General features: G+C 33.0%; 1 protein-coding gene across 2 annotated transcripts in view; it reads left to right on the top strand.

Annotated features, from left to right (window-relative positions):
• The first annotated feature begins 14,553 nt into the window (after positions 1–14,553).
• Positions 14,554–24,451, top strand: part of LOC117181781 (runt-related transcription factor 1-like) — a 56,260-nt gene continuing 46,362 nt past the window's right edge. For both annotated transcript variants that reach the window (XM_033374749.1, XM_033374750.1), the window contains exons 1-2: positions 14,554–14,914; positions 16,979–17,209. In XM_033374749.1, coding sequence (XP_033230640.1) covers positions 14,554–14,914; positions 16,979–17,209 — 592 coding nt within the window. The remainder of the gene's footprint in view (positions 14,915–16,978; positions 17,210–24,451) is intronic.

Below are 24,451 nucleotides of genomic sequence, written 5' to 3'. Positions count from 1 at the left end.
TTACACATGTTCAACGCCCCACCCTTTCGGTCAGGAGGGACGGCAGCCGTCGTTGGAGGGTGGTTTTCGCGGTAGGGGCGAGGAATTAGGGAAGGGTAGGTGAGTTCCAATTTGAGGGGAGTTGGTGGCGCGAGTAAGAGAGCGATACTGAGAAAGAGAGAATGGGAGTGAAGAAGAGGATGTGGCGTACAAAGAGGAGGAAGAGTTGTGTGCGCGGCATGGTTGCTGCTCCTGTTTCTACTGCCAGTCCCGCTGTCGGTTCTCCCGTATTGTTGTTGTCCAATCGAGCATGTCCACAACCAAACGATTTTTTAACAATTATTTTACAACCTTACGCTGGCCGAATTCGTATAAAAAATCAAGTTCCTGTCGAAAAATATTGTTTTACACTTGAAGGGGAATTGTGCGAAGCCAGTTTCTTATTTTCAAGGTCAAGATCGATTTGTTTTGACTCAATTAAAAACTACAAGACGGATTTTTAAATCAATTTAGTCATTGGGAATTTTGAAAGGATATGCTGAAATGGTATCGCAAAAGAAGAATTATTTATTAAGTCCAACGTGGATTGAGGGAAATGGGAAAATGTGTGAGTGAAGACACGTGTTCAGATAATTAATATCAGTTTTAGTTTAATATTACAACAATATTAATCTGTGTGGTGCTGCGAGGATGAAAAAGTGCTACTTGGATTTAATTAACATCGACTGATGACGAAATATCATTCTAATGACGAAGATTAGTCGCACGTGGGAATCGTCAAAGATCAAGAGTGATTTAGGAGACGATCTGTAGGATTTATGGCACTTGGGGTCTAATCTTCAATGTAACAGCAGGTGGGTGATTACTCTGTGTTCGCAGAGTTTCAATAAAAACTTATTGTGCTCATATTTTATTTTTAATTGAAGAAGATTAGTGACGTTTTGCATTTAGTCTCGACATTCTTTGTATTAAGTAGCGAAGCATGTTATGGAAATGAATGTTTAAAATAAAAGATGCAATAATTCTTTATTAAACTGTTCGGTCGTGTGAAGCCTCATCTTTCAAAAAGCATAGATTAAGTCTGTAGAAAAACAGACAAATAATGTAGAAAATATTTATAAAACAGAATAAATAATAATTAATACAAATTTAAAGTAAAAGAACAAAAAGGGTTGTCTCATAAAAAGAGACCGTCAATGAATAAAACAAAGTCAAAAGCAAGCAATACATATTGACAACAGTGAAGAAAATGAAAGATCAATAGGGGGGCACACCTGTTACGAGTAAATACTGGAAGATTAAGTCAGAGTAAAAGTCCAACAAAAAATAAAAAAGATGACTTTACACAGATAAATATTAAAAGAAAACAATTCAAAATATGAAAAATAAAGGCGAAAGCCCTTATCAGTATAAGGATGAAAATGTATCTAAAGAAATACCTAACTGCGTTAGTCAAAATGTTCTGTAAATATTAAATTCATATAGCAGCCATAAAATTAAACGCACAAGAAATAAGATGAGTATCGTTTCAGAGAGCAATCTTTTTATTTGTCATATTAATTAAACAGAATTTTAGCTCCAAATAAATATTGTGCTTTTTGACATTGCGTTGAAACAAATAGTAGTTCTATGAACTGGTTTATTTAATAATTTATAAACATTAAAAATGGCTGCAAAATAGTTTGGGCAGGTTCATAAATTATATTCTTTTTTAATTGTGATAATTTTTTGTAAACACTGAGCTGCTTCACAGAAGATTTTTTGTTTGTTTTGTTGTTGATTTAAGGGTGGCAGTATAGACCTAGATGATCAAAACTTTTATATTCATTGTAGGGTAAAATGTCAAGGAAGAAATAATGTTTTGCAACTTTTAGCATTGGTATTTCTTGAAATGATTACAATATAAAACAAAATATTTTTGATTTTTTTCGTGTGTTTAGCAAAAGGTGTCTCTCATGCTATCATATCGCAATATTCAAGTTTGATTTTCTCGGAACAGAATAATTTTTTTATTGAAAAATTATTTATTCTTATTCAGCATCCCGGCATCTCGGGAAAAATGGTTATTTTTGAAAAACAGCTAACAATCAATTTTGAATGGCTATCTAAAGCTAATTTTTTAAACCTACGAAATTTTCATCTCATAATTATCTGGTGATTTTCTTTAAATTTATTAATTATTGTATTAATTCATTATTAAATTATTTATTTTTTATTATTTTCTTAAACTGAAGATTGAAATTTTTATCGCAAGCCACAGCCAATCTTACTAGAATTTCAGGTTAGTTTCACTTTGACATTGTCAACTTCCACATCCATTTTCTCAAACCTGTAAAACTTTCTTTGTTGAAACTTCTATAAATAATCTATTCCGAATCTATTTTCAATAATTATGATAAAAATTTCATATGATAAACTTCTTTATTGATTGGAAACGCAATACCTGAAAATGATAATCTATTCAATACTCATTTATTTATCAAATTTATGCCTTTTGATAGCTAATATGATAAATATAAAAATATAAATTTTAATATCCTTATTAATTTTTAAGATTTTACAATTGTTCTTATGTTGCAGATAAATTCCGGATGATTAATTCTTTAAAACATTTATTGAGTCATAGGCGTCGGAAAGGGAATTTTGGATTGCAAAACTAGTTCGAGGGGACTGAAAAGACGATTTTAGATTTAAAACGAATGTAAGGAGATAGAAAGGGGATTTTGGATTGTAAAATGATGAATTGATAATTTATTGATTATTATTTTTCATTGATCATTATTTCTTACTATTATTGATTGTTGATTGTTTTATTGCTCATATGCCATAGAAGGTTTTTATACAGTTCAATAGATTCATTTGATTAAAACAAATTGTACACTTGAAATATTTGTATGCTTCAAGCGTATTGAGAACTTTTTCGCTTTAGAAAGTTAATGAACTTAACAAATCTGTATACCTGATTTCGATGTATGACAAAAGGAGTATTCTTGATACACATGCGCGGTGGAGGTCGAATTATATAAAGATATATAAAAAATGAATATGAGTAAGAATTTGTTTGTAGGTCTTACATTTGATACTATAAGAAGAAGTAGCACAAATATGCTACTCAAATACGAACTAAGTATTAACGTTCTACTAACGTTACTCTTCATTAAAGATGAAATTATACTTATATTATTATTATATTATTGTTATATTGAGAAATAGGAGAGGCCACCCAACATTACTTAATGATACTACAGTAGATAATCATTAATTGAAAATACTAATGTATGTAAAATAATTAATTTAATGTAACTAATAGTTAAGACATTATACGAGTTAATAGTTTAAAATTCGAATGTATTATTTTAATTAAATTTGTGCTAATGATAATTGATTATCCACTCGAGGATCATTATATACTGCAGAGTAGTCTCTCCTATTTATTGGCAGATATTCTCCATGAACAATAATTATTCTCTTTTTCTTTAATTAGTATTGTGGCAATGTGAAGTATAAAGTTTTCTGTATAATTTTTCTAGGCATCCTTTTTTCCATACAGTTTTTAATTCACATGATTTATCCAAATTAAATGAGAAAATGTAATTAAATTCAATAAAAATATTACAAAAATTGATTATTTATTTTGCATCAGGGTACATTTTTCTAGCCATTGTGTTTGGAATTCAAAAAAATACTATCGCTGTTAGTTTCGCGAGTGACGGAAGCTCCAAATCGGAGTCTAAATAAACTTCTGTCTAAAATAAGTGATTTTTTATTCGTAGTACCTAAAAAACAACTAAATAAGAATCAAAGTGCCTAAATTCATTGAAAATATTTGTTCTACGCTCACCGAATTGTGGTAAACCTAGATACTGCCAACAAGAGTTTAGTTTCCTGACCATTATATAATTATTCATATACGATAGGGTGGTCTAAAATTATTGTTGTTGAATTTTCAGGCATATCGCGCTGAAAAATCTTTGAATAAAAAAAATAAATAAATTCATTCTTTTGTTTAAAAAAATATTTAAAGCTTCCGCAAGGCTCATGAAGGCCAACATGTAGAATTTCCATAAGAAAAAAATACTTTATTGTCAATTTTATTCGGAATCCTCAAAATCACGTGAATCGAGTTGAAACTTAACATTTCTCTTCATAATTAGCTATAAAATAGAAATAAATGATTAATTTCTAAACATCAGCCCCATAAGCCTGTTTCATTGTGTCCCAGAAACCCCTATAAGTAAAAAGTTTGGTTTTCTGAGTTTCTGACGCTATTATCATTTTTTTGCTGTTTTTTAAATACAAATTATTTATAATACAGAAGCTTCTACTTTATGATGTTAGCTTAATATTTATTTGAATTGTCAAAACAATTTATTTTTGTTTTTAGCAATTTTCTCTTAGAATAGAGTTAGAAAATTGCGGTTTTCTTTCAATTTTAAGACTTATTATCAGCTTTTTAGTTAGAACGAAACATTAATGAATTAAATTGATAATAAATTATAGTTTAAACAATTTATTATATCCCAATATTTTCGCAGAATAATTCTAGAAAGTATCAATTTTTTCTATAATTTTACAATAGTTGCGTTTGTATTTAGATTAATTTAATAATTTTTAATGAAATTAAGCAAACATAATTGTTCAAAAAATTGTAATTAGTACAAATATCTTCTCCAATATTAATACCAGGTAGTTGCACTTTTATCTGAAATCTTCAATTTTGCTTTGAATTTTTAGTTATGAACAAATAATAATTGAATATCGACAAAAATAATTTTTTAAACCGTATTATATTATTTATAAAGTCAAGTATGTTTACTCTTTCACCAGTTTTTAACAAATAATTATGTGAACAAAAAGGCTATCTTAAAGTAGAGGTGATAACGAAGAATCGAATAATTAGATGTAGGAGAGGACAGGTAAGCCTGTAAACAGCTTAAAAAAATTTTGTTTTGTATTACAACAGGAAACGTAATTTTTTTTAACGAATTTATATTTTGCGGATTCAAAATAATGATAGAAACAAATAATGCATTTTTAGACCACCCTAATATTGGATCATCGGTTTGCCTTGCACAAATTTCGACGTAGCGCTGATCGGGACCATATCTTGCAGAATGTGTGCCCATTTGGGCAATCCTGCTAGCGCCAAGTTTGACATGAAATGCTTAACCTGATCAGGGCCAGGCTAAAGAAACCAGACGGTGGACTCAATCAGGCCTTGAGCAGGCCCTTTTGAAATTTGTATTTCTAGCCTTATTATAATTATTTTAAAATGTCCTGAAATTAAAATGTTCAATTCATCGCTGATTTATAATTCGGAAATGTTGTATAATTAGTTATTTTGACAAAAATGTTAAAAGTCTTTAATGCTTTAAATTGGGTGACGAAAAATCATATAAATTCTTATCTTCTTTTGAGGTTATGTTATGATCTTTCTTATGATGTATCTGCTTATCCTTACCTTTAATGCGCAAAGACCAGGATGTTTGCCTGGCTGTTTCAGCATTCATATGTTGTTCCTATGAAAACTTTAGAAAGAATTGTCAAATCAAATCAGTCTTTGATATTCTTTTGAGGGTCCTAAAATAAAGGTTAAGTTCATCAAGTAGATTAATTAGACCAAAAATCGAAAATTTAGTCCAAGTAGGCGCCGAACGCCTACAAAACAGGGGTTTGATTATTATGACGTATTTATGTCACCAATACTTTCCATCCCATACTCCCCCTCCTTTCTACAACTTCCTGTACCCTCTTCTCTCATTTCCCCTTCCACACTCACCTTGACTTCCTTACTACCCCTCCCATTACATCCACTCCTCCTCCTACTTCCCATTACCTCATTTCTTCTACTCCAAATATTCCATGCAATGTTTAATTAGCGTACAAAATTATGATAATTAAATTCAATTTGATTCTCCAATTTTTTTATCTTTTCTATGTCATTTTGATTGATTGTATTTCCGTTTGTGAAAATTGTTTTGTTTTTTATACAGAATCGTCTGTACAGGCTGAGTTTCGAGCGCGAAGCGCGATAGTCACAATGAGAGTGTAATAATTTATCATCTCGGGTTCCTCTTCCATCAGAGAGGTTCCTTTTTTGCTTCAGCTTTCTTGGAACCAAAAAACGGTTCCAATAGAAGCCCCACTTTTCTGTGTTTCTAACTTCCTCTAAATATAGAAATATCAAGCACAATCTAACAAAATCTCAGAAATGTTTAGGCTAATGGACCTGATTGAATTGGTAAGGGTCGATTTGGATAAGAAAGTGATACTTAAAGTATATCTGGGCAAGCACTTGCTCTAGACTCTAGAGCGTTGATCGGAGCGTGACGAGCGGTAATTGAATGTAGGTACGGCATTTGCATTGACAAGCTCCAACAGAGATAATTCGGATCTCGTCGAATGAAACCATCCACACGAGCGTTAGGTCGTTTGTCAATACGACGATGGCCGTCCAATGCGAGTTTCCATCGTACGCTGTTTGTCAAAGTTTCGTCCAGCACACCGTTACGAGTACCGATACTGGGACACTCGTTCGGACGTGCCAGAGTCGTTACTACTTGTCGCCAAATTGGCTAACTTCGAGGGCGAACCGAGTTAAAATTTCAGGGATCAATATACGTGTTTCACGACTTTGCCGGAGCTCATAAACCCTCACGTTAATCGAGAAATAAATGGCCAGCCCAGCCACTAAATCAAAAACCAGTTTCAGTTCAGTAGCTACCATATAAAAAATAATCCATAAATAATGGATCACTATTTTATGAATTAAAAAATTGTAAAAATTCTCATTGAATATTAGGGTATTTAAATTGTTAATATTTTGTAAATCTAATTTTCAAATAAATTGAACTTGAGTTCAGCCTTCAGGATCTGGCAAAATTGATTTCTACCCGGTTCGATAGCAGATAATCAGCTTCACTTTTGAAAATCAAACAGTGGCATACAACGCATCCCCATAGTAGACAGTGTTTGTACGGCTGTGCAAACACCAGATCCAACCTTCACCAGCGTGAATCTAGCCTGACGATATTCAACCGGATGTAGATTTGCCGAGAGGCAAACGCTTCGAGCATCATCGAGAATACGTGAAAAACGGGTTATCGCTATCAAGATATCGATCGTGTAGAAACGAAGGACGATTCATGTCTCGAATGAATTTAATAGCTTTAATTTGATTTAACATTTTTAAGTTTAGTTTCTAAGATGAATTAAACCTTAGATTTATAAGGTTTGGTGCTCTTATCTTTCTGCAAATAATCCAGTTTTTAAGGCTCACAAAAAAGAACTATTTTTTCAATCGATTTGGCAATAACATTTACGTAGAGATATTATAGAAAGCTATTTTTAAGAATCAAAACAATGATGAGAAAATTATATCTATCAATTATTATTATTTCTGAAAGAAAGGTCAAGCGTTGCAATCGAAACTCAACAAAAGAATAAAACAGACGAAAAATGTCTTTGTCAACCGATTCTAGAGTCTCTTAGAGTAAAACTCTTCGTAGAATAATCATTAAAATTCTGATAAGCTTTAAGGGGCGAGGATTGACCAATTGAAGTACAGTTTGACAGATGATATAATAAATTAAGAACTTTTAAATTTAATAGTTAAAAATATGTTAAGTAGGAGATGTACAATTGAAGAAGTTTTATAAAAAGTTAGAGATTTTTTAAATTTGTCAGAAAAAGGTTAAAGAAATAACCACTTTTGCAGTTTAGTTTACGAGAGGAAAAGAAATGTTGTTCAATTAATATTGAAATTGTTCTAATATTTCTATATTATTTGATCCCGTTTTAGAGTCAGTTCCATATCCCAATGACATATTCCTGTCCCAGAATCACCCCAAGAAATAAAAATTTATTTTAACAAAAATAAGTGACAAGAAATCAAATAAAAAACTATCTCTTTACCAGCCAATTCAACAATCAGCTAGATAAAAAAAAACAAGTAATTTTCGGATCGATCTTTTAAATCAGCATTTGGCCGACCAGCACGCGCCGGACCGCAAAGGGTTAAGGAGAAAGAGACCGAGCAATATGGACAATAGTGTAGCAAAGTGAGAGAGAGGGTCAAAATCGAGAGGGAGAATCTGACACGATATAAAGCGATAAAGAGGCGAGAGAGTGCGGCAAGTCTAGAGAGAGGATCCTATCAGAGGAAGAGAAAGAGAGGGTCACGTAGGAGGGGGTGGGAGTAACGGAGAGGGAACTACTTCCCTCTCCGTTGCATGGACGTAGAAGGGAAGGAGGAATTTTGTGGTGGAGGGGTGTGAGGAGAGCGGGAAGGAAAGGGGAAAGGGATGCTGCGTGTGTAGACATGGACCAGTGCGTCAACGGCTGTTGCCTCATACGTACCGTTAAAATTATAGTTAGTGGCCAACCGTGTACTTCGAAAACCCGATCGCTCCTCTTAAGCAACAAAAACAATCCCTTTTATAGAATTGCGGGATTTTCGAAAATCACGGAAAAGCCCCAATAATCAGAAAACCGGATCTCTTCATCAGAGAACCAAGATCTGAGTTAAGTTACTAAGATCCAGTAATCTGGAAACCTTAACGATCACCCTGCATCATCTAAAGGCACCTAAGGAACTTCATAAAGAGCCGGCGTTTCGTTAAGAGGATCCTCAAAAGGATACGACCTTTCATACTGAAATGTAAGTGTTCGTGGAGATGACGACATCTTCGTGGTTGAGATAATCTGCACTCACAAGTTGGATGCCGTGAAACAGTTTTAAAAAGAAGAACGTTTTTTTGGAAGAAATTAGATTTGAGGATAAGAAAGCAATTAGAAAAGTGATCAAGGAAGATAATAAATTATGACAAAATGGATGTAGGAAAATCCACCCACTGTTAGCAAGTTTTGAGATTTGGTTTTTGTTAAAATTTGGTGCCGTGTATCATGTTAAAGAATGTAGTTTTCCCCTTGTGAGGTGATTGTGTAATTGTGGTGTATTCTTCCGTTTTTTTTTTTTATGACAAGAGGATTTTGGGAAGGAAATTCTTTAAAAGGTCAGTCATTGTTTAGCAAGTTGTAAAAATCATATTTTTTCAATCCTAAGCTTATTTACGCTCCATATCCAAGATGAATTGAGAAAAGAGACACATTATTATCTGCTAATCTATATATCTAGAGAAAACCTAGAGTTGCTTTGAATTTTGCCACTGGTGAGGGATTTCGATAACATGGTTAGAGCTATTTTCTTTGTTACAGTAAGATAGAAATAAGAAAGGAGCGTAAGAGATTTGAATGCGAAGTTAAGCGCGAACTTAGTCGTCGGACGCTGAATTTCTCAATGATGTTCTTACGAAAATAGTGAATTTTGTAGAAATTGTTTCATTGCGAAATGTAGAAATAACTGCAACTTTTGTATTCAAAAATTGGTTTTTAGAAATCAGTAGTTGACTATTGTTAGCTTATAATATTTTAGGATTTCGATATTTACGATAAAGAAACGAATTTTACAAATGAAAACATTCGTCAGTTGAGTAGGTTCAACAATTACAGGAAAACTACATTTTTTGCAAACTGCAGATATTTTTTTGCTTTTAGCACGTCTGATAGTAAGTCTGATTCCCTTTCTAGTAAAAATTTACATTAGATTTGGACTTCAATAAAGCAGAAACAATCTTTTCACTCAAAATTCTTAAGGACTAATAGAAAATAAAATACAACATTCCCCGAACTATGCTACGTATTTCCTCTAATAGGCGATTTTGAGAAACCAAACCTGTCAAAGAACCTCATTATTATTTAATAAAGATACAAGCATTATTTCAAAAGTTTGAAGACTCTTAATAGTAGAGGTAATATTTCTGATAAAGACACTAACAGATGACGTATAAAATATATTTTCGGGCAAGCTAGCCGAACTTTTTAGCCGACTGGGTTGTGAATGAAACCTGTCGGAGACAGAACATTCGAAAAAGTTTAATGGGGCAACGTGTACGAGCAGGCCACGTGCATTTTGACACGCAGACGTGCGTAGGGGTGGTAAAGTGTGGGGGTTGAGCCTGCAACCCGGTGATCTTTTTCCCCTATTTTTTCCTCCCACTGGCCGAACGAGTCCCTCTCTTTTTCTTTCTCACTCTTTCTCTCTCTTTCTCTCTGCCGCGATTCGACGTGTCACGCGGGTGACGTGCGCAAAGATTACTGAATGAACGGTGACGTCACCGAGAACCGGAGAAAGAGAGAAAAAGAGGGGAAAAGAGAGAAAGAGGAATGTTGACTGAAAAGTGTGCGACGCATCACGAGGCCCTCGCGTCCCCGGTCGGGTCTTGCATCGCTACCGTCGCGACGCCGAGGGGACGCCGTGTACCGCGGAAGCAAAAGGGTGAACAGGTTCGTTAAAGGGTTGCAATTGCGAGATAAAGGCTCGCAAGAGCCTTCGTTAAATGGATTAGGGGTGAAAAAGGCTCAAGAGAATGGCCGTCGGAATTGAGGGTGATGTATATCGAGGGTAGCTTTCGAGGAATGTTTCAAGACGTCTGATTTAGTTGTAGGGAAAGGGACTGACCATTCGCACCTAGGTTTATGAGAGAACCAAAATTTTCTTTTGATTTGTACTGTTACATTAGACAAATTGTATATATTATTTAAGAGATCGTTCAGTACTAGTTGTTAGGCAATGTACGATGAAAAATTAAGAATTAGAGATTGTATTGCAGAAATTGTACTTTAAGGAATTTTACAGTTGTGGATATTGTAGAATTGAAGAAAATACTTTTGAAATATTGGTTGCTCCTGCTATTGGGTTTCGAAATTGTATTAATTAAGAAAATGCGCAGTTAATCAGATCAGAATGTATTCGATTTTTATCATGGATAAGCTTTTCAATTTAAAATGCTTTGTTACATATTATGAGTTGGTTTGCTTGAGATAGTGAAACGATTTCAGACATTTGATGGTCGATCTTTTTATAATGCAACCTTTGAATGACTATTTTCGAATGAGTGGATTTGATTTTGAATCCTTAGGGATGGAATATGAAAAACATAAGTGACTTTTTTTAGTTAAAATGAGAACCATTTAAACCAAGTACCCATGTTTGTCAGTAATTATTTCGTTTGCCTATAAACTGGATAAGTAGATAAAGCTATTATGGCACAGACGCGATTTTTTATAGATTTGATAGATTAGTTTCAAACAGAAATACTCTTAATGTTTGCAATACAAGAAGCTTTTTATATATTTGTTACACAAATAATAAAATAGTTAAACCTATTAAATCTCAATTTTTCCATCCTCTTAAACAGAAAATATGTTCTTACATTTTTTATTAGCTAACTCGGTTTTTTGGTAATGCAACCTTTTAATGACTATTTTCGGATGGGTGGATTTGATTTTGAATCGTTTGAGATGGTATATGAAAAACAAAAGTATCTTTCTTGATTTGAGTTTAGAACCTGGATCAGTGGTTAAAGCTAGTATGTGACAGACACCCATTTTTGTATAGAATTGATAGATTAGTTTCGAACCAAAAAAACTCTTAATGTTTAAAATGCAAGAGACTTCTTGATATCCTTTAAACAATTAATAAAATATTGAAACCTATTTAATCTGAATTTGTCAATCGTCTCAAGCAGAAAGTATTTGTTCATTAACTAAAAACAAGAATAAAAATTTATATTCTTTTTCACACAAAAAATTTTGATTCATTGAGCAGCTAGATTTTGAGCAATTCGAATGCAAGTCAATTACATATATATATATATATATATATATATATAGAATTCCTTTGTCAAATACAGCTTCCAAACAATTGTTTCTCAATTAAATATGTCCAATTAAATATCATTGATTTAAATTGAAATTTCGTCAATTACAATTTTCATGGGTAATCAAGGAAAAAACAAAGAACCGAACAATCAAATCTGCATCAAATGATTTTGAAATAACAATAGAATTCTTACATAACTTTAACGTAATTTTCTCTAGAAATTCTAAAAACTTTGAATGAAATATCTGTAAACGTTTCACAAAATTCGTATGAAATTTCTAATTCAATCGGAATTCCGGGTGGAATTTCATAAAAGTGCACTGAAGTCTGGAGCTGCTAGAAGAATTTCATTTCAATGATAAAGAATTTATTGAAAAACATTATTTCCCAAATTCTAAAACATTTTTATTTGAGTTTTAATTATTTAAGATCATTCTTGTGGTAATTGAAATAAAAATTCATAAGGCGAGTTCTGTTTAACATTCTTTTAATTATGAATAGAGGAAGATAATCACTGGTTAACTTAAACGCCCAATAATGGCTGGTTATGGAGTTTAATCAGTGATTAAAGTAACATAACCCCGAAATTGAAGTGCAAGTGCAGTGAGCGCAATACACAGGAAAGAAATATGGCTCTATTTTACAATAATATTTTATCCTCATCTGATGATGATGAAATGCTTAACCACGTTCAGAGAAGGCTACGAATATTTAGACACAATTGCTACTTCTCTTCTGTGGCACTTGTCACTAAAACCACTCGTAATCTCAAACTTTAGGAATCTTATCATATGCTCATATGGTACCGAGTGCTCATGAAGAATTTCGTTCTAACCAATCAGAGTCGCCGTTACAACAGAAAGACCTAGAAACTAGACCTTACTACGAACAAAGTATATTATTAGACAGCCAGAGGTTGAAAATGCTTGGTAGAACGCATCGCTGGTTAACGCTGATTTAATCATTGATTAAAAAATAATCATGGACTTAATCAGAGTTGGTGAAATTGGCCCTTAGTTTCACATTCAAGTGACTTGATTAATTTTATGCTCTCCCACTTACAGGATCAAATTTTCGATTATTTTTGTTTGATTTAGGGCCCTAAAAAATAGCATTAAATTCAGTAAAAATTAGTCCACAAGTTTAACATGGATTTAAAAAAGACATTTAGTAGTGGTATTCATTTCTCTTCTTCATTTTTTTGTTGCTAAAGCCCTGCAATGAATGATCCGATTATACATAAGACTAAAATACATTTAAAATGAACCAGGTGGAAATATTGTATATAGTTTATGTATAGTGTAAAGTATTATATATAATATTCATTTGTTTTATACATTTCTTGTATTAAAAAAATGAATATTCTATATAAAACTTCACACTATATATAAACTATATATAATTTTTACGTCTGGGGAGGCAGGGCCCTACACTTGAAATCGCAGTATCTCGAGGGCGAAATATGTTGTTTTTAGAGGAAATTAGGCGATACGTATTTTTATGATTTGCAAACAGTATTTTTTCTAAAAGGTTATGCGTATTTGAATTTTGTGCTAAAGATATCTGTGATAAAGATATCTTGTAAGCTTAATGCTTGCTAAATAACTTTTGTAGTCATAAGAATTATTTTTTGTTTCAAACGAATTTTCTACTTTTTCTTGGAAATAATGATAGATACGAAAAGTACGTGCAGATAAAAGTCTGCACATCCGAGAAAGTTGTTTGAAAAACGTCTATTATTCTTTTGCGATATTTTTATAGTTTACGAAAAAAATTCAAAAACTATATTTTTAGGGGAAGAAAATTCTTCTGGCTTCAAAAATGGTTTTATTCCGCATAATGCTGTTAAGATGCCTTTCTAACTGAAAAAGATATATATTTATAAAAATAAAGAAGGTGGGATTTTTCCGAAATTATACTTTTTTAATGTTTTTAAAATTTGAAAAAAATAATAAAAATATTATCTTAAAAACCCTAACTTTTTTATTTTTCTAACTTAGAAGATATCTTAATTCTCAAAGTACAAGTTAAAACAAAAATTGGCAAAAAATTTAAAGGTGTGTTTTTGGGGAAAATCTATTTAAAACGTTTTCAGAAAAACTGATTTTGAAAGAAGACGATGAATGCTATTAGAATCAAACAGCAAATAATAAATATCTCAATTAGGCTGAAAATTATAAAGGCCAAAAAGAATTGTGTTTTCCGAAAACAGAGCACAACATTCAAATACGCATAACTTTTTATAAAACATTCTGTTTGCAAAACGGAAAAATACATATTGCCTAATTTCCTCTAAAAACAACATATTTCGCCCTCCGGAGGTTCGGAGATTTCAAGTGTAGGACTCTGTCTGATTTCAAATGGATTCGGTCATAAGTTTTCCTTTGATACAAATTATTCTTATTGAATAATAAATAAATTCAACAAAAATTGATAATTTTTGCTTTCAGTTCACTCAGCCGACCTGGTTTTCAACACCACCAGAAAATGAGATCGCCCAAATTAAAAAAAACAACGGTTTCGGATTTATCACTTCGGTAGAGTAACTAAAGAGAGTGATGTACTTATCGAGGCTGCCCGCACGCCAGAAGGCTTCAAGAGGCTTCGGGTCGGTTCGGGACGAGCGGGATTCGACATCACGAGAATCCTGAAAAACCTGAGGATGTTATCGACAAGGAAACGACGGGAAAATTATAATTAATAAATAAATTCCGAATCAAACCGGAAATTGTGGGTATTGAGGGAGTTAAAAGTATGTCAGGCCCTCAGGCCTGACCGAAGGGGGTCTCCTTGCTCCTGAAGGGTGTAAGAGTCCCCCTGGAAGGATGTTTCGCCCGGTGTTTTGACTGCCTATGGATATATTCGGCCGTTGCAACGGCGGTGGTGGTAGCACGATAACAGGAAGTGAAATTGGTACCGCGATAGTGACAAGTTCTGAATCGAGAAGTGTTATTGCGAGTGGAACTTCAAGTGGAACTGCAGATAGTACTGGAACTGTAGCTGTAAGTGCAGTTGGAACTGGGACGGGAACCCGAAGCAGGATGCAGTTGACTGGAGCATCAGCGCCTGGAGCGGCGGCATCTCCAGAGTCTGGAGTCTCGCCTCTTGCTGATGCCTACATGAAGATGACCAGTGATATTCTCGCTGAAAGAACTCTGGGGGATTCCGCTGGACTCTGGGGTGGCGAACATTCTGGAGAACTTGTCAAGACTGGTGAGTTTTTTGAATCTAAATAAAATCCTTTTTGGATTGATAAGTGATATACATTCAATACGGGTAACTGTGATAACGGGGTAAGCGCGACGAAGAAAACATTCTGGAGGGAAAAACACAGAAATTATTAATTTTTTTTATTATAACATTAAGATGATATCTCTAATAATTATTTGTGGAAGAAACGTGGCTGTATGTAGTTAATGCTTTTGGAAAACTCAAAATCTTAATTGTGTGATCCGTAAATGTTATACTGTTATCATTTTGTAAAGATAAGTGATGATGGGGTAATTAACAATCATATTTAGGGTAAATGAGTTATCTGTGTTCTACTTTTTTTTTATTGTAAAGTACAAAAATCTGTCAAATAGTTTTAGACTTATAATAACAGTAAGCACATAGGGGTAATTTATAACTCACATTGTTAGGCAGATTTAAATTTTCTTTTAATCTTTATTATTATTATACTAAATGAAAAACAAATAAAAACAAGCATATACATTTTAAGAATCAGTGAAAGCTTAATTAACAAGTAAAAAAGTACAATCATGTAAAATTATGATTTTAGTACTTTTTCACATATTACTTTTACTCATAATCAAGGAAAATCTGAAATATTTGACACACTATCTAGTAAAATTAAAATGATTTTTCACAGAAATACTTGTTAATAATTGAAGGCGGCAAATAAAAGTAGAAAGTGCAAGGATAATGCAAACAAATTTTAAACAAGGGCCTTCCTAAATATTTGAAATATCCTTAATTAAAATATAACTTTTGAATTTCGTAACTGGTAAGAGAGACCACCCTATAGTAGATAATTATTAATTATAAGGACAAATATCATAAAAATAATTTTTTCTAAGTTTAATATATTATAACGTATCATGAATTAACTATTAATTACATTAAATTAATTAGTTTACATACTGTAGTACTTGAAGTTAATGATTATCTAATGTAAGATTATTATCTACTGTAGAGTGGGTGCCCCTACATATATTCTGCTCTATTTTGAATTAAAAGATTCTAACCACTTTTCTGTTAAGGTCAACATTTGTTGTAAATTTGGCAAGAAGAAGTTTTTTCCATTTCATTACCTGCGTTTGTTTAAAAAAAAGAAGGTAAACATGTATGTTTTGCATATTCAATCAAAGAAACGTGCACTGCTTTCTTTATTCTGAAAAACGGTCGTTTTTCAAAGGTTACAAATGATTATTTTTACCTTATTCTTAATATAAGTTTTCCTGTAATTGGTCAATGACTGTTGGATCATCCTTTACACGTTTCGCATCCGAAAAATATCTTGTCATCGTATTTCTAAAAAGTCATAATTTGAACAATTTTGTTTTAAATATATAAATTTATTTTATTACATGACACTAAAAATTTTTTTTCGAAAATAAGGTATCACAAAGAAAATGTTACACAGTAACCTGAATTTTACATGAAAAACACTGATTAATAACACATTTCATCATTATAAGTGAAAAATAGATGATACGTGTCACTTTCCGGAACTTTTAAGTTGTTGATCGCAACTCGAAAGCGAAATCTTTCTATCTTGATAGATTTTTAAATGAATGCGGTAAAAATCGCAAAACGTGTGTGTTTCGTGGCCAATTTCGGAAAATGGTTGTTGGAAAACCGGATGCGTTAGGATACGCAAAGGGCTTAAATAATACCTAAACCTTTTACTTCAATTATTATCTTAAGAACCCAACGTGATAGAAAGAGTTTATTTTTGGATTCAGCGATCCAAGCTATAGGAAAAATTCCACGTCTTATACATGACTATGTTGCATATTTAATATCGACATGTGCATCACCTTAATTTACCTTTATTTATTTTGAAATTTTTATTGAAATAAATTTATTATTTATAGCTCCATATAATCTGAAAAGACTTTCCACTGATCGGTCGTTACCATCTCTTTTTTTAATTGATCTATTAAGTTGTATTCTTCATTATAATATGAGAATAACAGTGATTGTTTTCTTAATGTATGATACCTATTTATCAAGTTTTTAATTATTCAGAAGAAAAATATATTTGTTAAACAGGATCTCCTCATTTGGCCTGTACCGCTTTGCCAGCTCACTGGAGATCGAACAAAACACTTCCGCAGGCATTTAAGGTTGTAGCCTTTGGGGAAGTTGGAGATGGAACCTTGGTAACCGTCAGAGCTGGTAATGACGAGAATTGTTGTGCTGAACTTAGGAACTCTACGGCTTTGATGAAAAATCAAATAGCTAAATTCAACGACCTGAGGTTCGTCGGTAGAAGCGGCAGAGGTAAGTCGTCCTCAAGATTCGATAAGAATATTCTATACATATTATTGCATCTACTACCTGAAATTTTTAAATTTCATATTAACTCAAAGCTAAGTATCCAATAAGATTAGCATTTTATACTGAGTTATGCATTTAAATTAAACGTTCTATATTTGAGATAATTTACCTTCATAGCACGAAATTTTGACAAACGCCTTGTATTCAATTTTTGAGTTTTAAATTGTTTCGAAAATTTAAACGAGTAAATGATGCAATATAAAAAAAACAGATATGGAAAAAAGGATATAAATATGATGAATAAACTTTTAAAATCAATAATCAATAAACACAATGAAAATAAGCCCATTATGACAACGTGTAACCGAAACGGTGAACCTATTTAAACACCGAAGTATTCGAAAGGGGAATCACCGAGTATCAAAGCACGAGTCCCAAGAAACACGACCTCGCGTTTTGTGGCTGTACAGAAAACAGATTCATTCATAAAACTTGAAAGTCGTCACTCGATCCTTCTGTTGACAGAGCCCCACTGAGGGGATGAAATTCTGGATAAACGAGTGAGTATAGGGGAAGGAAGAAATAAGAGGGTGCGAAGGTTAAGACAGAGGGAAAGCCGTTCAAAGAATTCTGTCTCGTAGTATAGGGGTAGGTCGTGGACGCCCTGAGTCACCCTCATTTTTCCTTCACCCCCTTTCTTCACCCTCTTGAGACAAGTCGTCGTCTGCCAGTGGACGAAATTGGGGTTTGAGGCTGAAACTACGACGTCTTCGAGAATCTGGAGTGGGTAATGGGTTTTATTTGTCCGCACCACTACCAACACCACCGATGGTTTCACTTTAGCTCTTCCTAGTTTTGTTGAACAAAGGGGTTGGAAGAAGATATTTCCAGGAGAAGAAGCAAGACCGGGACGGTGATATTAATTGAGGTTTCAAGCGCGGGTTTTAATTAACGTTATTAGCACTGGAATTTCAAAGTCGCGGCTGGTTTGACTTCCTACGTAGGATAAATTGTTTCACTTTGTTGGCCTGTTTATTACTGTGTGTTCTAAATATGTCGTGTTTTGGAAATTAATTGTAATTGTAATTAACTTTTTATGAAATTATTTTGATTCTATTTCAATTATTAGTGTGTTGTATTTTTTAAGTCTATGAATTATTTCTTAATTATTAATAGCGGATAATTTGGCATTCAAATTATTTAAATTGGTTTATATTTGATAGATTCTTTTTCTTTGTGCGTTTCTTATACGCAATCGAGAATGCCTGCAGCTTTCTTGCCTAGAAATATAAGGTTTAAATTGAAACAAGTCTAGATTAATTTTTCCATGACATTTATTTTGGAACTGATAATATTGGAAGGGAATGTTTATAAAGCCCTTTGAAAATGCATCGCGTGTCGGGTTAAGAGAATCGTTACACATTCACAATAGACCCAGAGAATAATCAAGGAGCTAAGGAACCGTAGGATCTGTCAGGAGAGAGACTTCTCTTACATCCTTCATCCTAGCTTATGTTAATTCCACGCCCAACAAAAACAATTGAGAGCTAATCCTAGACAAATGACTGACGTTTATCCCTTAAACTTTACGGAAAAAACCCTAACCTCCTTCAAATCTTTATTTTATTTGGAAATGTCGATTAAATAGTTAAATTTGGATAACAAATTAATTTTTTAATACACTGCAGTGCAATTTTTAGTTAATGAATATGGAAAACTGTTGGCTTTTAAATTTTCCAGCCAACAAATGACAGTCTTTTAAACTTAATAACTTTGAACCAGAAGATTTTTAATATATTGCTTTTCAAACTGAAAATCTTGCAGATTAAATTACCTCCGCATTAGACGTATTCTTATTTTTGGGAGAAAAACATTAAGTTAGGACAAAGTTGATTCTACAAATAACATTATCATTATTTTTGTTTATTTTTGTAAAAACTATTCTATATTTATATTTCTTAAATCAAATTCCCACGTTGTTTGTTCAAAACAGCTGAGAAACACAATATCGATAATATGCTGAATCCTTATACGCATATCATCAAAATTCACCCTACCGAGTGCTGCCTATCCAGAGGGGTTGTATTAATTCTATACTAGTCAGTTCTAAACCCTATAACGAGATGGATCATTTATGTAGGCTCCTGTATAGTTTAGAACTTCAAGTAGATCATACACCTCGATTTCTGCGATAACATCCCATTTTCACACATCTTGCTTCCACACATAAGCCCCTTCTTCATTCAAATTAATGATAAAATTCACATAATAATTATTGTCTCTTTATTTTCACACTTTAGTAACACAAAATTGAGTGCAATCGATGTGTCGACTATCAAATCTCCAGGGTCCTTTAAATCCAATTTCAAATTATGCAAAAGAAAAATTGTATCGTGACGAGCTCTCGTATACACGACAGAGCCATTCAGAGAATAATTAATTTGACATCAAACTATAATCGAGCAGTTGCTACTTGTTCGAGGGAAAATTGAAATTAATTGTCCCTCCAGTGCGCTCTTCTATCCAGAGATATCGACAGGCTAGGGATAATGGGTATAATCAGTTTGAAAACTTTCGCTATTTCGCTGGCCTAACTAGGATTTGATAAAATTTAAGAAAATCAAACAACAAATTTGATCGACAATAAGGTAATCGGAATATTTATATGTTAATTAAAAAAGTAATTTTATTTGTATGTAGAAAGTAAACGTGTGAAAAAATGTCGTGGTGCTCTGTACTGTTACTGTCTGATCCATTTTGAGGCGACATTAGCACGCCACAGTCTGACTGTCCAGAATATATCATCATTAATTAAATAATAGGGAGTGGATAGACTGCCGGTACCGGCAAAAAAGTTCTTTGTCGGTACCGTCAAAAACGTTCCCTGCTGGTACCGGTCAAAAAGTTTTCTGCCGGTACGAGCAATAAATTTCTCTGCTGGTACTGGTAAAAAAATACATTTTTAGCATACCGAAGGAACTCTCAGAGAACTTGGAGTAAGGTTATTTGTCTTAAGAGGTATTTTGTTATGAGAGGTCAACCCCGTACCCCTTTCCAAAGTTTCGGGGGGGGGGGGCGGAAAGGGATCCCTGTGCCAAGTCACATAAAGAAATTTGGTGAAACCAATACACCTTTCCAAAGTCTCTTGTAGTCGGAAAGGAACACTTGAAACTGGTCACATAAATAATGTTGGTCCTACCTCTACCTACCCCTTTCGTTTTGTCCTACTCCTTTCCAACGTCTTGTTGTGGCGGGTAGGCACCAATGTGACCGGTCACAGAATTAATGTTAGTCAAACCCCTTCTCTTATTCAACGTCTCGTTGGGGGCGGTTATGTTGGTCAAAACATTTTCTGTTTTCATAAGTCTCGTGGGGACGGGAAGTCACCCCTTCGACCGGTCACAGAAATAATGATGGTCAAACTCTAGCCCCTTTCTAAGGTTTTATGGGAACGGTAAGGTACCACTTTGACCGGGCATAGAATGCTGGTCAAACTCCACCCCCTTTCCAATGTCTCGTGGGGGTGGTAAGGAACCCTTTTACCGCTCACAAAAATAAGGTTGAACAAATTTATTCTCGTTTTCAACGTATTGTGGGGGCGGAAAGGCACCCCTTCGACCGGCCACATAAATAATAGTGGCCAAATTCCACCCCTTTTCCACTATCTCGTAGGGTGGGCAGTCACTCCATCACCCGTCACCAAAATAATGTTGATTAAATCCCTTTGTCTTTCTAATGTTTCGCGGGGGTGGGAAAGTCCCACTCTGACCGATCACAAAAATAATTTTGGTCGAACACCTTCCTTTTTCCAAAGTCTCATGAGGGCGGGTAGACACCGTTTTGACTGGTCACAGAAATCATGTTGGTCAATTCCCTACTCCTTTCTAACGGCTCGTGGGTACGGGAAGTCACCCCTTTCATCGGTCACAGTAATAATGTTAGTGAAACTCCTACCCCTTTCCAACGTGTCGTGGATGCGGGAAGGCACACCTTTCCGGCTGTCGTAAGAAATATTGCTAGACAAATCCCTGTGACTGTTCGCAGAAAGAATGTTATGTACAATAACAATAACAATATTATAATGTAATAAAAATGTAATCAAAAAGGCAATGAAAATGTAATACTGTACAATAACGTAATGTAATAATGTATCGGCACAGAACTTTATTGCTGGTACCGGCAGAAATGTTTTTGCCGGTATCGGCAGAGCATCCACTGCCTCAAAAATATTATTATTTTTTATTACATAACAGTGTATTATATAGATTTTGCAGTTAAATAAGAATATTTCAAGAAGTTTTTGTACCCACAAAAATGAAAATATGAGGTTCCGTAAATCTTGTACATACGTCGGGTGTCGAACTATTAATGTGTAACTACATATAATGTTGCTGTAACTTTGTCACTTCACCATAACAAACTACGCCATCGAAAGTTAAAATTAAAAAAAAATTTCGGATATGAATTTCAGGTCATTACATCGTAATATTTATTTCAATGAGACATTAACAATTTTTAAACATTAAAAGTGCGTGATGTGTGAATAAATCTTTGAAAATAATCATGTCTGTATGATTATACTTGCCACTTCGCAACTAAATAATTATTGCTTATTATTTTTAATAATTAATACGTTGGGCCTAATTATCATATAAACAATCAACAAATAGTTAAAATAAATTAAATAAATCATTTATGTTATAGTTTTATTTTCTCGAGCGTTATAAATGTAATACATTCAATATTATACATATTATAATTATTATAAATTTGATATAAATTTATTATAACTTCACTATATAATTCAATTGAAAGAAAATGTTTTTAAACATTCTAATAAAAATCATTGTTGAGAATACAGTTCGTATATTAAGATTTCATTCATCTTTAATAATTACTGTTTATTACCTTAAATATGTAATAGTGTAATTTACATATTATACTTCAGTATTTATGCAATTATGTGTTTTTATTTCCTCAACCTTTCATTTTTTAAATATTATTTGCTGAATTCACTACAGTAAATTTGGTTAAAGTTCAAACTGTGAGTCTGCCTAGACAGCAAAAAGGTTTGAATTAAATGCATAGCAAAAATCGAGGAAAAAATAGACAGCGCCTGTGTAGCGCTAGGCTAGTATTGCATGAATAGACAGGCTTGAGAAAAACTTTAATGGCCTTAGTCTGGTTCAAGACTGCCAGTAAATTTTTCCACGTGGGTAATATACAATTATCTATATACTTTAAAGAAAACTTTTGGAGGAAAATTTTGAAACTGAAGACCTAAATGAAAGAAAATGAAAATTGAGAAGCAAAACCCTTAAATATAGTGGCAACAATATAGCCAAGAATAGAAACCCGAGGAAAATACTGCTATGCAAAACAGGAAAGCGGTAACTACGTTTTCAATTTAGTTAACTGAGTCGCAATTTTTTTTATTAAAATATATTGGAAACAATTGTGAATCGGGAAGCCAAATCCCAAATGTAGTTACCGCTTTCATGTTTCACATGGCAGAATACTAGATTACAGTTTTGCATTAAGAAATGAAAGCTCTTTCTATAAACATATCGTATCTTTTCACCAAAAATTATCAAAGGAATTTAATGTAAATAACAATCAAATTTTTCATATCTATCCTAAATTTTATAGATCTAGATTATTTTCATTATTTTGGATCACCAGCAGTTTGCCAATACCCAACCAGTACTGGTGTGCAGTACCGCACTAGTACCGCACGCCAGTACAGCGAAGAATTACCACCAAGTACTAAACCAATACTGGCCCGTTACAGATGCTCAATATTGGGACTCTAGAAATCGACACTGCGAAATTACTGGACCAGTGGTGTATTCCCACCTTGGTATAATATAATTTATTTCATATTTGGGATAATAATTTATAATTTAAAAAAAATAGCACATATGACCTTGTACAAGGTTAAATTATAATTGTATTCAACGGTTTACTTTATTCTTATTTTTAGCACGAGAAACCGTATGTTTAATTACAGATAAAATAAAGTTTTACAGTCTTGTCCTGAAGTTTAAAAATTATTTCAGGCCTGGGCTCAAAACACCTGAAAGTGGCTATTTAAACATTGACCAGATTTCACTACCTATGAATAGCTCTAATATACAAACCTCCAAAGTGCTTTAAAAACCTCTAAAAAGCTTGGTACAGGCGTCTAAATGTAAATTTAGATTTCTTCAAAGGATTGGACCATATGTTGATAAACGATATTCTCAAAGATTGAGCAAGTGGTAAATACGCCCTTAGATGATACGATTTTAAGATTATCTAAAAAAAAAAGAAAAGAAGCTGAATTAAATTATTTTTCTCCAGAACTTTGGCCCACTACCAACCATTGTTATTTTTAGAATAAAGAAATTATCTTTCATATAAACACAAACGGAAAAATTGGCCGTATCGTAATAATCAATTTTCAGATTTATTATTTTCAAAAGCCAATTCAGGATTTGATTTTCATAATACAGAAAGTCTGAGCATTGAAGAAGTATAACTAGCAGGTAATACAAACAGTCTTCTGTGATAATAAAATGTAATGTCACTGTTTTTATAAATAAAAAACTTTGATAAGCACATGTACATAATTTAATACGTACATACTTTTTTATAGTATTATGTGGACATGTTAATTATGAAAAAATTATGTTAATTTTGTCGATTCCTTGTCATTTTGCGTTGAAACGAAAATAAATTTTTCTTGATCCGGTTTCGAGCATTATAATTTGTGAAGTAGCAACAAGATTTTTTAAAGAAGATTTGAATAAAAAATCATGTGAATGCATGATGAAGAACATTTATTACTTAAGAATAACTTATAACTTATGAATGGACGACGCATTTAAAAACCAAATTTTTTACCGCATTCGATGTTACTTACATGTTTTTTCTTTATATTAAGTTTGAACATGAAAATACTGGAATGGAATCAATATAAAATTTTAAGTATTCATAGTAGAATTTTGGTTTAAAAAATGCGAAGTCAATAGTAAAATTCGTGCAAAGTTTAAGGAAAACTCTAAATCCCAAAAAGAACCAAAAACTGAACAAAATTTATAAAAATTGCATTTTTGAATTTTAAATCATAATACTCATACTGAAGTCGTAACTCAATCTCCCCCCAATATTCTTACGTCCTATGCGGGAGCCCAAAAACGATGCGATCTATCTATCTATCTATGTATCTATCTATCTATCTATCTATCTATCTATCTATCTATC

The sequence above is a fragment of the Belonocnema kinseyi genome, chromosome 10 (assembly GCF_010883055.1).
Source record: "Belonocnema kinseyi isolate 2016_QV_RU_SX_M_011 chromosome 10, B_treatae_v1, whole genome shotgun sequence".
Classification (NCBI taxonomy): Eukaryota; Metazoa; Arthropoda; class Insecta; order Hymenoptera; family Cynipidae; genus Belonocnema; species Belonocnema kinseyi.
This window is presented reverse-complemented; position numbering and strand designations above follow the sequence as displayed.